We start from the raw sequence: 13,404 nt of genomic DNA on the forward strand, positions 1-13,404 counted from the left end.
TGTCTCGTCATATTCATTTTCATACAGTCTTACCACTCGACAGAGTGTGATTTGTGGAATGTCTGTGTTTGAATCTACTGTCTTGAATATCTTCATGTACTGTATATGCAGGTTTTTAACAAAGTTGAATGTTTTTTTAAGTTCACGTGGAGGAAAGAAAACCAGAATCCTCAAAGGCTGTCAGAAAGCCTGAATCAGTTATTGTGCCTCCAAAGGAGAATACACCGCAAAAAGGTAGGGATTTATATACTGACTTATGTACTGTACATACTGTGTACTGTGATGTCTTAAGGGTATTCTTGAGCTCTTCTTTGTCCTATGTTTACCGTCTTCCACCGCTCAGTTTTCTCTGTTTGATAGTCTATACACAAGGGTAACACTTTACTTGAACTATCATCATGATGCTGACTTCATGGTCTTACAATATAACATCCTATTAGACTTATAGTTTATCATAAGTTGTTAAGTCTCTTTCAGACATGGGTCATGATATGTTTGTGACCATGTTGACAGTATGTAAAGTGTTGACGATCTCTTTGTCGAATTTGATGTATCTTATGTGAGAACACTTCTGTAAGTCTTCTGTGTTGCCAATGTCTTTTGTGTGTTGTTTGTGTGCGCTTGAAGTGATCGAGCACAAACAGAAACCTGTACCTGTTGAGAAGGTACCTGAGAAAGTACCTACTGAAAAGGTACCTGTTGAGAAGGTACCTGAGAAAATACCTAATGAAAAGGTACCTGTTGAGAATGTACCTGAGAAAGTACCTAATGAAAAGGTACCTGTTGAGAAAGTACCTACTGAAAAGGTACCTGTTGAGAAGGTACCTGACAAAATACCTACTGAAAAGGTATCTGTTGAGAAGGTACCTGAAAAAGTACCTACTGAAAAGGTACCTGTTGAGAAGGTACCTGAGAACATACCTACTGAAAAGATACCTGTTGAGAAGATACCTGAGAAAAAACCTACTGAAAAGGTACCTGTTGAGAAGGTACCTGAGAAAATACCTACTGAAAAGGTACCTGTTGAGAAGATACCTGAGAAAAAACCTACTGAAAAGGTACCTGTTGAGAAGATACCTGAGAAAAAACCTACTGAAAAGGTACCTGTTGAGAAGATACCTGAGAAAATACCTCCTGAAAAGGTACCTGTTGAGAAGGTACCTGAGAAAATACCTACTGAAAAGGTACCTGTTGAGAAGGTACCTGAGAAAAAACCTACTGAAAAGGTACCTGTTGAGAAGGTACCTGAGAAAATACCTAATGAAAAGGTACCTGTTGAGAAGGTACCTGAGAAAAAACCTACTGAAAAGGTACCTGTTACTAAACCTAAAAAGGAGATGGAAGAAGAAAAGAAAGTTCCAACTTCAGAAATAGAAGTTATGGCACAAAGAAAAGGAACAGGTATTCTAAGTGTTCTGTGCATTTGTGTGTTCAAAATTACGTAGATATTTATAATGTTACGCCAGTGCAGCTCTCTTTTTTCATCTGTTTTTTTTTTACGCAATGTTTGTCTTTATGTTGTGTTTTGTCAATAATCTCTTGCAACCACCATTTAGTGTGGAACTCCATACCTTTAGAACTTCAAATGACTTCCAGTCTGCAGATGGCTGAGAAAAGGAGATCTTTGAAAACTCACAAGTTGCGGGAGGTTTCTTACACGATGGAGAGAGCTCCTCCAATAGAATACGTTTTTCAGCATGAAGAAGTGTTGCATGCAAATGCAGAGGTATCATACAAAGACAAAGGCGATATATTGGACAAGAGCACTACATTGATGTCACGACAGGAGATTTCAGTAGACAGAAGATACCGTACCAGAAAAAGTATCTGTCCAAAAATATAAAAAGTCAGATATGAAACATGAACACTCTGTTAGCGAGCTTTCCAAAAGGAAACATAGAGCGACTAAGGTTCTTACTAGGTCTGATCTAGATGCATATTTACCAGTCAAAAAGGATAGATCTCTTCAGAGGGAGTCTCCTGAGTTGTCTACAAAAGCAAAAGAAACACTGCTAAGTGTTTACCCTGCAAGTATAGTTTTCAGAGAGGAGGAGGAGACATGCATCAAAACTAAGGGAACTATTTATGTTGATGTAATTGAGTTAAAGACAGAAAAGGTTACTATTGAAGATGTACCTATCCATCAAGCAGTTCAATCTATAGAAGTTGACACAGATGATACAAAGGACAGGTTACCTATACAGAAGGATACTGGAGCTTTGAAAGTATTATCTGAGAAAGAACAGGACACTGGATTTATAAAAAAAATATGAAGAAGTTACTGAAATGAAACTAGGGAATGCTGGTATAAGTGAAGAAATATCTATGAAAAAGTCTATCCATAGACCGTTGGTAGTTGAGAGTGAAAGCAAGGTAATAGAAACAGATAAGAAAGTGCAAAGAGAGAAAGCACACATTGTCAAGAAAAAGGAAATTACCACCAGGGTATCAGAGAAGAAGGATAAGTCAGGCAGAAGACAGGAGATCTCTGTTATGACAGACAATAGTTCCCCAAGAGAAGCTTCTACCCAGGAACATGAAGAATACACTTTGAATCAAGAGGCATCTGTTATGGATGTTTCACAGAAAAGAAAGAGAGCCACAGATCATATTTTCCCCAAACCAACAGATAAACATGCTTCTGAAAGTAGATCTAGCCAATAAGGTTTTTCTCAACCAGTAGAATCCATAGAACCAGTAGAATCTTCTATCAGAGTAGAATCATTAAGGCAACACATATCAAATCTTCAAGTTGATACAGGATAGGACAAAATACCTTTGTCAGAAGGTTTCTCTCCCAAAAACCTGGCGTTGCCCAAAGAGAAAGGACAGGGATTAGGTTGTACGGAAGAGATAACTCGTACAGTTGAGGACTTCAAAATAAAGAGACAGGTAGTTGAGAAAGACAAAACTTCTAAAGTAATTCAATCCATAGAGGAAACTTTTCAGAAGACTCTTACTACGAGAGAGGAAATCACAGAAGAGATACCTCGTACAGTGGAGGACAAGCGAACTAAGAAACAAGTAGTTGAGAAAGGCAAATCTGCCAAAGTAACTACATCCAAGGAGCAAACATTAGACAAGAGACTTACTAAGAGAAAGGAAACCCCTGAAGATATACCTAACTTTGAATCAAAGAAACAGATACTTGAAAAAGGAAAACCTGCCAAAGTAATTGAATCCAAGGAAGGCAATGACAAGATACCTTCGATGAGAGAGGAACCCCTCGAAGAGATACCTCTTATAATTGAGGACATCCAAACTAAGAAACGGGTCACTGACAAAGGAAAACCTGTTAAAGTTATTCTATCTGAGGAGGAAACTCTTGTCTCACAGAAGGAGGACATTATATCTGCGCCACTCTTGCACCTGTTTTGTGATTCTGTGTTGTTTCTGTGTATTTTTTGTGTATCCTTTGTGTTCTCCATTTGATCACTTCTTTCTTTGGTATTTTCTTGGTGCTGGACTGCTTACCCCAATCTGTAGTATATTGATTTTGACCATGGTATAATTTTTTTCCAAGAACCAGCAATGAAGAAGGAATCACCTCCACAGACTGTTGAACCACTTACAAAGAAAGCGTCTCAGCTAGAGAAGACTGTCGTTGCTGAAGGGGTGAAAGAATCTGAACCATTTGCAAAGAAAGTGGCTAAACCAGAGTCTAAACCAGAAATCAAGCTAGAGTCCAAGCCAGAGAAGAGGGTTATTGCTGAAAAGCCTGCTGAGACACTTGTAAAGAAAGTGTCAATGCCAGAGTCTAAGCCAGAGCCTAAGCCAGAGGCTAAAACAGAGCCTAAACCTAAACCAGAGGTTAAACCAGATCCTATGCCAGAGTCTAAACCAGAGTTTAGGCTAGAGGTTAAGCCAGAGAAGAAGGCTGTTATTGAAGTAGGGGTGAAAAATGTACCACAGTCCACTGAGCCACAAGTGTTAAAGCCAGAGCCTAAGCCTAAACTAAAGGCTAAGCCAGACCCTAAGCCAGAGCCTAAAGCAGAGGTTAAGCAAGAGCCTAAGCCTAAACCAGAGGCTAAATCAGAGTATAAGATAGATGCTAGGCAAAATCTTACACCAGAGAGGAAGTCTGTTACTGTAAGGGTGAAAGAATCACCTCCAAAGCCTGCTGAGACACTTGTAAAGAAAGTGACTACGCCAGAGAAGACAGTTATTGCTGATGTGGTGGATGAATCACCCCCGGGGCCTGTTGAGCCACTTGCAAAGAAAGTAGCCAAACCAGAGTCTAAGCCAGAGACCAAGACAAAGAAGATGGCTATAGGTGAAGAGGTGTCTCTGTCAATTAAAGAATATGTTTCTCCTCAAAAAGGTATAACCAGGGGAATTCTTGAAATACAAATCTTCACTCTTAAAATCTTGCTTTTTGGTCTGTTGTTTGTCTGTATGTTTTGTGTTTTTGTGTTTGGGATATTTTCTTATTTGTGTGTTTTCTGTTTATCACATCTTTCCTTGGTACTTTATTGGTCCTCTACTGCTTACCCCAATCTGTAGTGTCTTGGTTTTAATCATAAAATTACTTTATTTTAAGTACCAGCAAACAAGAAGAAAACACTCCCACAACCCACTGAGCCGCTTGTGAAGAAAGTGCCTAAGCTAGAGTCTAAACCAGAAAAAATCAATGCTGAGAAGGTGAAAGAATCACCTCTTAAGCCGTCTGAGCCAATTCCTAAAAAAGTGCCTAAGCCAGAGACAATGGTTATTGCTGAGCTGGAATCACCACCTAAGCCTACTAAGGCACTTGTAAAGAAAGTGGCTGAGCCAGAGACTAAGCCAGAGAAGAGAGCTATTCTTGAAGAAGATGTTGTTCCCAAAAAAGGTATAACAAGAAAACCTGAAAAAATCTTTATATTTTGTGTGTTATGTCTGTGTCTATGTTATGCATGTTGTATGCTTTTCTCTGTGTGGTGTGTGCTCTATTTGATAACATCTTTCTCTGATACTTTCTTCGTGGTCCAATGCTCTGTAGTATCTTGATTATGACCATATCATTTTATTTCAAGTTCTAGCAAAGGAGAAGGAATCAGCTCCAAAGCCTGCTGAGCCTCTTGCAAAGAAAGTTCCTAAGCCAGAGAAAACAGCTATTGCTGAAGAGGTGAAGGAGTCACCTTCAAAGCCTGCTGAGATACTTCTTCAGGAATTGTCTTCGCCAGAGTCTAAACCTGAACCTAAGTCTGAGCCTAAGCCAGAGAAGAAGGCTGTTGCTGAGCCTCCAAAGCCAACAGAGCCACTTCTAAAGAACATTTCTAAGCCAGAGTCTAAACCTGAGCCTAAGTCTGAGTCTAAACCAGAGAAGAAGGCTGTTGCTGAAGTGGTGTCTCTTTCAAGTGAAGATGATGTTGCTCCCCAGAAAGGTATAACAAAGACAATCCTTGCTATCCTGTTTGTTATGTTTGTTTGTGTGATGTATTTGGGATATTACATATGATCTATTATGTGTCTCTGTGTGTTGAAATCATGTTTCTTCTCAGTGGTTTAATGCTTACCCCCAACATGCAATGTCTTGATTTTGATCATAGTATAATTTTATTTGAAGTACCAGAAAAGGAGAAGGAAACATTTCCAAATCCCACTGAGCAACTTGCAAAGAAAGGCAGCCCTCTTGAAGGTACACTTCTGTTAAATGTTTGTCATTTATTTTCTTAAAGTTCTTTCTATACATTCGTGAATGAATGCTTCTTGGACAAATCTAAATCTTAAACACTATTTTGAAGCACCTCGAGAGAAAATGGCTACAGAGGAGACCAAGCCTGTCATCCAAGAGCAAGAACAAGACCATTTAAAGCCAGGTATTCAGCAAAGACTCTTCAAAATAATATGGATATAAAATCACAAACTAATATCCTATTAATATTCTGAATACCATACGATCCAAATAAAACCAAGCATGCTTTCTTCAACCTTATTCTAGGCATAGAGGGTTGAGGCTAGTGTATTTGGCTTGGGTTTCTCCAAGTAACTGAACAACAGGTTTTAGTGTTCATTTCATTCAACAAGAATGTTACCTCTTCATTTCACAAAGCATTCCTGTTTTTTTGTCTGTCCGTTCTATAATATTGTATGTGCATGTTATACTATTTAAATCAGGTAGGTGCCACCTCTAATCTCCTTCTCAGCAATACTGGGGTTTTGTATGTCATGCCATTTTGTTTGTCTTAACTACTGTATGTTCTCATCCTGAAATGTATTAATGCCAAAAATGGGAGCATGTAAAATTTTCCCTCATTTATATCATCACTTGATAATATTACTTCAATTGTCCTGATCTTTGATTGGTTATGGGAGGAATATCCCTTGAAATTCCAGGATTGGTTGCTCAAGACGAATGCCCAACACCATCCAAAGAGAAATGAATCAGTCTCTTATAGAAAGTGATTGCGTTGGTTTCCTCAATCATATCTCAATGTCATAACCGTACATGATACATTGAGGCTTGTATCCCATATATCTTCAAATGTATGTTCTTAAGTGAACAATTTTTAAAAAACGTTTCTATAATTTTCCTGCTAGGTGAAGGCAAGCAGGCACCAGGACCAGCTAAGAAAGGTATGATGAATACTTGTATTCCTCTTCATTTATAATCCCATTTCCATATTCCTTGCATAAAAATAAATATCCAGCTCAAACTTTTAAATATCTGGTACTATTGTGTACCGTGGCATTGTTGTTCTCTGTGAATTTTGTTTGTTTCTTTGTTTGTTGTGTGTCTATTGTTCAATGTGTAAAACCTCAGGGTTTGAATGTTTTCTGGTGTAATGTTTTCAAAGTCATTATCTTGCTAAGTGAGCTGTTATGTGCAATGTGAAACCTTTGCTGCAGTTCTCCGACAAAAAGCTCAAATTCACATTGAGGAAGAAGAAAAACTTGTCCCGCCAACGTTGAAGAAAACAGCCAGGATTTCCAAAGACTTGGAGCAAGAACAGGATATTATATCGCTGAAGAAAGTACCTTCAGTCCCCTTTGAAGATCTGCCAGCACCACTAAAGAAACCTCCAAAAATGACAAACCATGACTTTGAAGAGAGAGTGTATGATGAAGGTGAAGTAACAATATCTGAAAGATATGAGGCAGAGAAAATAAGCAAGATACCTGATAGAGCTAAAGTAAAGACACCTAAAGAAAATGAACGAACTGAAGACAAATGGTCTCGGCAGACCATTCCCAGAGTTGAAAAAGAAGGGGACAAAATGACTTTGAAGCAAATTCCCAAGGGGGTGAAAGAAGAGGCACCAACAGACCCATGTTTAGCCCAAAATAAACTGTCCAGATTACCATCAGATGAAAAAGAACAAGAAACTGTGAAGTTAAAACTGTTCCAAAAATCCTCTAAAGCTGTGATCGTTGAGCCAGAGAAGGACAAAGACAAAGAATCTGTGGTTTTCAAGAGAGGTGAGAAACAACCAAGCGATGAAGACATTAAAGAACCTGTTGATCGTAAGAAAGCTGATAGAGTTCCTAGTGCTAAAGAAGAGCCACAGGCAGTCAAATTAAAACCAGTGGCCAAAGTTCCTGAAGATGAACAAGTCCAGGATTCTGACAAACCACTGACAAAGGTGAAAAAGATTCCAACACAGGAGCAAGAGAAGGAAGATGTTAAATTGAATCCATTTTCAAAGTTACCTAAAGCCGACACTGAAGTTGTGAATCCTGAGAAGGAGCCTGAGACAAAAGAAGCTGGGAAAAAAACTCAACATGAGTCAAGTCCTCCAAAGACAGCACCCGCAAAGAAAATGGAAAAGAGTCCTCAAGTGGAAAAGTTAAAAAAGGTTGATCGCGTGCCAAGAGAACCAGAGGACAAAGAAGACAAACCTTTGAAGCATGAAGAGACACTTAAGAAAATGGTGGAACTGAAAAAGACTCCTTCACCTAAGGTTGAAAAACCACAAGAAATAGAAAAAAATACTATGGAGAGGAATCCCAGGGCAGAAAGGACCAAAAATCTGCCCAAAGAAGTTTCACCAAAAGATTCATTTGAATGTGTTACCCTAAAAAATGTTCAAAGGAAATCACCACAAGAGAAAACTGAAGGAGCACCACCGAAGAAGGTGCCAGGAATGAAAGAGCTTTCCCCCAAAGCGGTACAGTTACGAAATCTCTCCACTCAGCTAGAGGAGGAAGTCTTTGAGGAGGAGCCAGAGGTTGAGGAGGAATCTGACAATGAAGGTTGGGGATGGGAACTTTTCCCTCGTGATAGTTCTGGGTCCACAGAAGACTGGGGAGAGGAAGGTGATGCACGTGAGACCCCTGGAATGCCAAGACGAGGTGAGATGAAGGCTGCAGCGAATCAACATTAATGGCTCAGAAAAAGTCCTTCACCCCAAATAATCTCCATCCATTTTCCCAAAACAATTATGTTCTACATGTTAATGTTTGTCATCATTCCGTATTGTTTCTTCATGTCGATAATTTTCATCAGAAAAAGTATTTTATCCCAAACAATCTTCATCCATTTCCATCTTATTCTATGTGATGTTTGTCATCATTGTGTGTTGTTTCTCCATGTCAGTCTCCATGTTTGTGTTATTTGTCTGTCAACCCATGTAAAAAGCACATATTTAGCATGTTGTTATTCTACATGGAATTTGACATTGTGTATTATATACCCATTTCCCATCATCCATTGTCAATTTGTTTTCATCATCACCCTTCATCTTTATTTATCTCACCTTATGCGTGTACAGTTCTGAGTAATAAATATTTACAAGGGATTTGAATGTGATCTGTCTTTACGTTGTAGTCATTCTAAATAACATGAACAGACGGGAGGGATTTTACAAGGGATTTGAATGTGATCTGTCTTTACGTTGTAGTCATTCTAAATATCTTAAACAGATGGAAAGCCAGCAGAAGAAGCAGGTGCAGGTAGAGGTGCAGGCAGAGGCAGAGGCCTCAAAGGTAAGACTGTATCCATGTGCTGCGTTAGTACACTACTCTTTTCCTGCATAGTATTTTTCAAGCTTATTCTCTTTCTTCATAGTGTTGTCACTGTAACTAAATTTGAACGGTTTACATTTTAATGACTGTTCCAACTTTAAAAACGTGCAGACAGGTTAAACTTACATTTCTTGTCAATAGCTTTTTAATATAATTTATTCTTCTTAAACTATTAAGATTTTTGTCCTTCCCAAAACCTTAAATATTCTAAGAATGTGTATTTACACCTTGACTTTTTCCACATTTATGTTGTGTTACAGACTGAGATTTTGTGTCGCACACACAATAACCCATAATGATTGTGTCACACACATAATAACCCATAATGATTGTGTCTCACACACACAATAACCCATAATGATTGTGTCACACACACGCAACAACCCATAATTCAGCAATGACATCCAACATTCTATTCACTGTGAACACTGGCTTTTGAAAGAAGTTAGCTACTTTGACTACTTTCCCAGCAAGTTGGACAGAAACTCATTGTATGAAATCTTTGTCTCATTCACTGCTTTTCAAATAAGCAATCAGAATATAAATATATTCTACAACTATTTTTGTAGCCGCATCAGCTTCTTTCTTTTGGTGCTAGTTATAACAAAAATAGTTGCTATGCAGGCTGGCTAACATTCCCTTGCTAGCTAGCCAACTAACTTAATTATTCATTCTTCATAATAAGGAAGCTATCTTACTGTCTTGCATCTTACAGTAGGCTAGCAGTTAATACAGTAGCATTTGCTGTTGTATCTAGCATGTTGAAAATTAAGCAAGGATGAGAGTTAATGACAACAGTATCGCTACTGGTCAAGTTCATGTCCAGGTCTGAGTTCAAGTCCAGTGGATGCGCATTGATAATTCAAATGGAACTGGCATTTTCCATGGATTATTGTGAATAACAAACGCCTATCAACCAATCTGCATCCATGATCCAAACCTCCATTTTAGAAAGGCTATTATCCCACTACTATTTATGATATAGTCATTAGCCTGATTCTACTACACTAGCCTATATTTTTCAACACTAGCCAGCCTCTAACAATTTAAACTATCATAAAAATAATTTTGGACAGCTGACTCACATTTTCTATTAGGAAATATCATGGTAAGTGTAAAAAAAAAATATTAGTTTAAAAATGTTAACACTTTTAACTGCTGTAAACACAAAACATCTAATCTGTGTAATTGTGTCTAAATTGTAGCAGGCAAAACTCCATCCCCTGGTGAAGGCAGGGGTAGAGGACTGAAACCCGGTGGTGGGGGAGGAGACAAACCCCCAGATGCTAATCCTTTTGGATTCCAGCTCAAAGCAGTTCCCCTGAAGTTTACGAAACCACTCAAAGACATAGTGTTACAAGAGGGTGATGCTGTTGGTGCATCTGCTACGTTTGAGTGTGAAGTTTCACCTTCTACTGCTGTAACTACATGGATGAAAGATGGCAGCAACCTAAGAGAGAGTCCAAAACACAAATTCACCTCTGATGGCAAAGATCGCAGACTGGCCATTATTGACGTCCAACTGGTGGACACTGGTGAATATACTTGTGTTGCCAAGCTGGGCAACAAGGAAAAGACAACAACCGCCAAACTCATTGTTGAAGGTATTTCAGAGAATTTTCTTAATTGAAAGAATGTGAATTATTTCTATTATATAAGAAATTACTAACAATTAATTAATGATGTATTTATAAGAATCATATTTCTGTACAAAATCATGTGAACCACTGAAAAGCCAGGTGATGTAGCTTAAATAATCATTGTTTACTTAATGTCAAGTTTTATATTGTCATATAAAAATGTATACCATATAACTACAAAATTTGATGGAGAGTACTCCCCTTTTTGATAAAGTATTCCTTAATCTATGTAGCTTTTGTCACGTTTAAGTTGTGATGATAATTTTATGTATATATTATTGATATGGGTTGATGCATTGTACCTTTATATTTTGATGCAAATCATTTGTATGCACATTGTCATGTAAATAATGACCTAATATCTACCTGTTCAGAACTGCCCGTGAAGTGGGTGAAAGAGCTGGGTGAGGAGACGTCGGTCCTGAAGGGGCAGCCTATGTACCTGACCTGTGAGTTGAACAAGGAGAGAGAAGTGACCTGGATGAAGAGTGGTAAGATCCTCAAGGTCATCGCTGGAAAGGTGGCCATCAACGTCATTGGAATGCAACAAGCCGTTACGATCCAGAACATGGGAGATGACGACGCTGGAATCTACGCATGCGAGTGTGAACTCATCAGGACTAAAACAACTGTCAAAATCATTGGTATGTAGAGCATTCCCTAAATAAACCATTGACACTTATCAACAATATAAATATACTGAATCTGTTAGTGTACATACGAAAACTGATTACAAATAAATGTTTACAGAAATTGTCAGAGACTGGTTGGTGAAACCATTGAAAGATCAGCATGTGAAACCCAAGGCCACTGCCACTTTCAAATGCGAGCTCTTCAAAGAAACCCCCAACTGGAAGTGGTTCAAAGGCAACAATGAGATTACAAATGATCCAACTGACAAGACTGAGGTCAAGAAAGAAGGCAAAGTCCTGACTCTCACAATAAAGAATGCACAGCCCGAAGATATTGCAGAATATACTATGGAGGTTGAAGGCCACAGATACACAGCTAACCTGACTCTTGGAGGTTGGTTGCACAATCACTCATATCTTGTATGGTGTTGAATCCAGTAAGGCTACCTAGTGAATGCTTACTCTATACTTTTGATATTTTTACAGAACGTGAAGCTGAGATCTTGAAGCCTCTCTCAAGTTGCGAGGTGGTTGAGAAAGAGGATGTTACATTTGAAACGGAGATATCTGAAGAGGATGTGCCTGGAGAATGGAAACATAAAGGGCAGGTCTTAACAAGATCACCGGTATGACTTGTCTTGTGATTTGAATGTATTATTTGCACGAACACTAAGCTTAACCACAATTTTTAGAAATGTTTAACATTCTTTGATATCTGTTTTCTTTTTATTGTGCATTTTCAGACATGTGAGATCAAAATGGAGGGCAATAAACGTTTCCTCACTCTGAAAAGTGTTCCACTGGACGCATCTGGTGAAGTGTCTTATACAGCTCTGAATGCTGTCACTAGTGCTGTGCTCACAGTCAAGGGTAAGCAGTTGTTCCAAAAGCACAGTATGTATGTATGTATGTATGTATGTATGTATGTATGTATGTATGTATGTATGTATGTATGTATGTATGTATGTATGTATGTATGTATGTATGTATGTATGTATTTGCATTATCATTTTTTTTTAAGTATGTGGACACCCCTTCAAATGAGTGGATTTGGCAATTTCATCATCAGCTGTTGCTGACAGGTATAAAATCAAGCACACGGCCATACAATCGCCATAGACAAACATTGGCAGTAGAATGGCCTTACTGAAGAGCTCAGTGACTTTCAACGTGGCACCGTCATAGGATGCCACCTTTCCAACAAGTCAGTCCATCAAATAGAGCTGCCCCGGTCAACTGTGCTGTTATTGTGAAGTGGAAACGTAAAAAGGAGCAACAACGACTCAGCCGCGAAGTGGTACGCCACACAAGCTCACAGAAGAGGACCGGCGAGTGTGTAGCACTTACAAATATTCTGTCCTCGGTTGCATCGCTCACTACCGCGTTCCAAACTGCCCCTGGAAGCAACGTCGGCACAATAACTGTTCGTTGGGAGCATCATAAAATGGGTTTCAATGGCCGAGCAGCCGCACACAAGTCTAAGATCACCATGCGCAATGCCAAGCGTTGGCTGGAGTGGTGTAAAGCTCGCTGCTATTGGACTCTGAAGTAGTTGAAATGCGTTCTCTGGAGTGATGACTCAAGCTTCACCATCTGGCAGTCCGATGGACAAATCTGGGTTTGGCAGATGCCAGGACAACGCTACCTGCCTGAATGCATTGTGCCAACTGTCAAGTTTTCCGGAGGAGGAATAATTTTCTCGGGCTGGTTTTCATGGTTCGAGCTAGGTCCCTTAGTTCCAGTGAAGGGAAATCTTAACACTACAGCATACAATGACATTCTAGACGATTCTGTGATTTCAACCTTGTGGCAGTTTGGGGAAGGCCCTTTCCTGTTTCAGGAAACAACGCCCCCTTCCACAAAGCGAGGTCCATACAGAAATGGTTTGTCGAAATCGGTGTGGAAGAACTTCACTGGCCTGCGCAGAGCCCTGACCTCAACCCCATCGAACACCTTTGGCATGAATTGGAATGCCAACTGCGAGCCAGAGCTAATCGCCCAATATCAGTGACCTCACTAATGCTCTTGTGGCTGAAAGGAAGCAATGTTCCAACATCTGGTGGAAATCCTTCCCAGAAGAGTGGAGGCTGTTGTAGCAGCAAAGGGGGGATCAACTCCATATTAATGCCCATGATTCTGGAATGAGATGTTTGAAAAGCAGGTGTCCACATACTTTTGCCCATGTAATG

General features: G+C 39.3%; 1 protein-coding gene across 2 annotated transcripts in view; it reads left to right on the forward strand.

Annotated features, from left to right (window-relative positions):
* The window catches only part of LOC118385847 (titin), a 181,846-nt gene that overhangs the window by 71,785 nt on the left and 96,657 nt on the right, over positions 1-13,404 (forward strand). Inside the window, exons 64-76 of one of the 2 annotated variants that reach the window (XM_052522661.1) lie at positions 142-234; positions 628-1,401; positions 4,541-4,828; positions 5,013-5,363; positions 5,546-5,617; positions 5,724-5,798; positions 6,520-6,555; positions 8,842-8,904; positions 10,149-10,547; positions 10,958-11,227; positions 11,334-11,609; positions 11,702-11,841; positions 11,959-12,085. In XM_052522661.1, coding sequence (XP_052378621.1) covers positions 142-234; positions 628-1,401; positions 4,541-4,828; positions 5,013-5,363; positions 5,546-5,617; positions 5,724-5,798; positions 6,520-6,555; positions 8,842-8,904; positions 10,149-10,547; positions 10,958-11,227; positions 11,334-11,609; positions 11,702-11,841; positions 11,959-12,085 — 2,964 coding nt within the window. The remainder of the gene's footprint in view (positions 1-141; positions 235-627; positions 1,402-4,540; positions 4,829-5,012; positions 5,364-5,545; positions 5,618-5,723; positions 5,799-6,519; positions 6,556-8,841; positions 8,905-10,148; positions 10,548-10,957; positions 11,228-11,333; positions 11,610-11,701; positions 11,842-11,958; positions 12,086-13,404) is intronic. The other variant, XM_052522662.1, reaches the window with a different exon arrangement.

The sequence above is a fragment of the Oncorhynchus keta genome, chromosome 7, assembly GCF_023373465.1.
Source record: "Oncorhynchus keta strain PuntledgeMale-10-30-2019 chromosome 7, Oket_V2, whole genome shotgun sequence".
In the NCBI taxonomy this organism is placed as follows: Eukaryota; Metazoa; Chordata; class Actinopteri; order Salmoniformes; family Salmonidae; genus Oncorhynchus; species Oncorhynchus keta.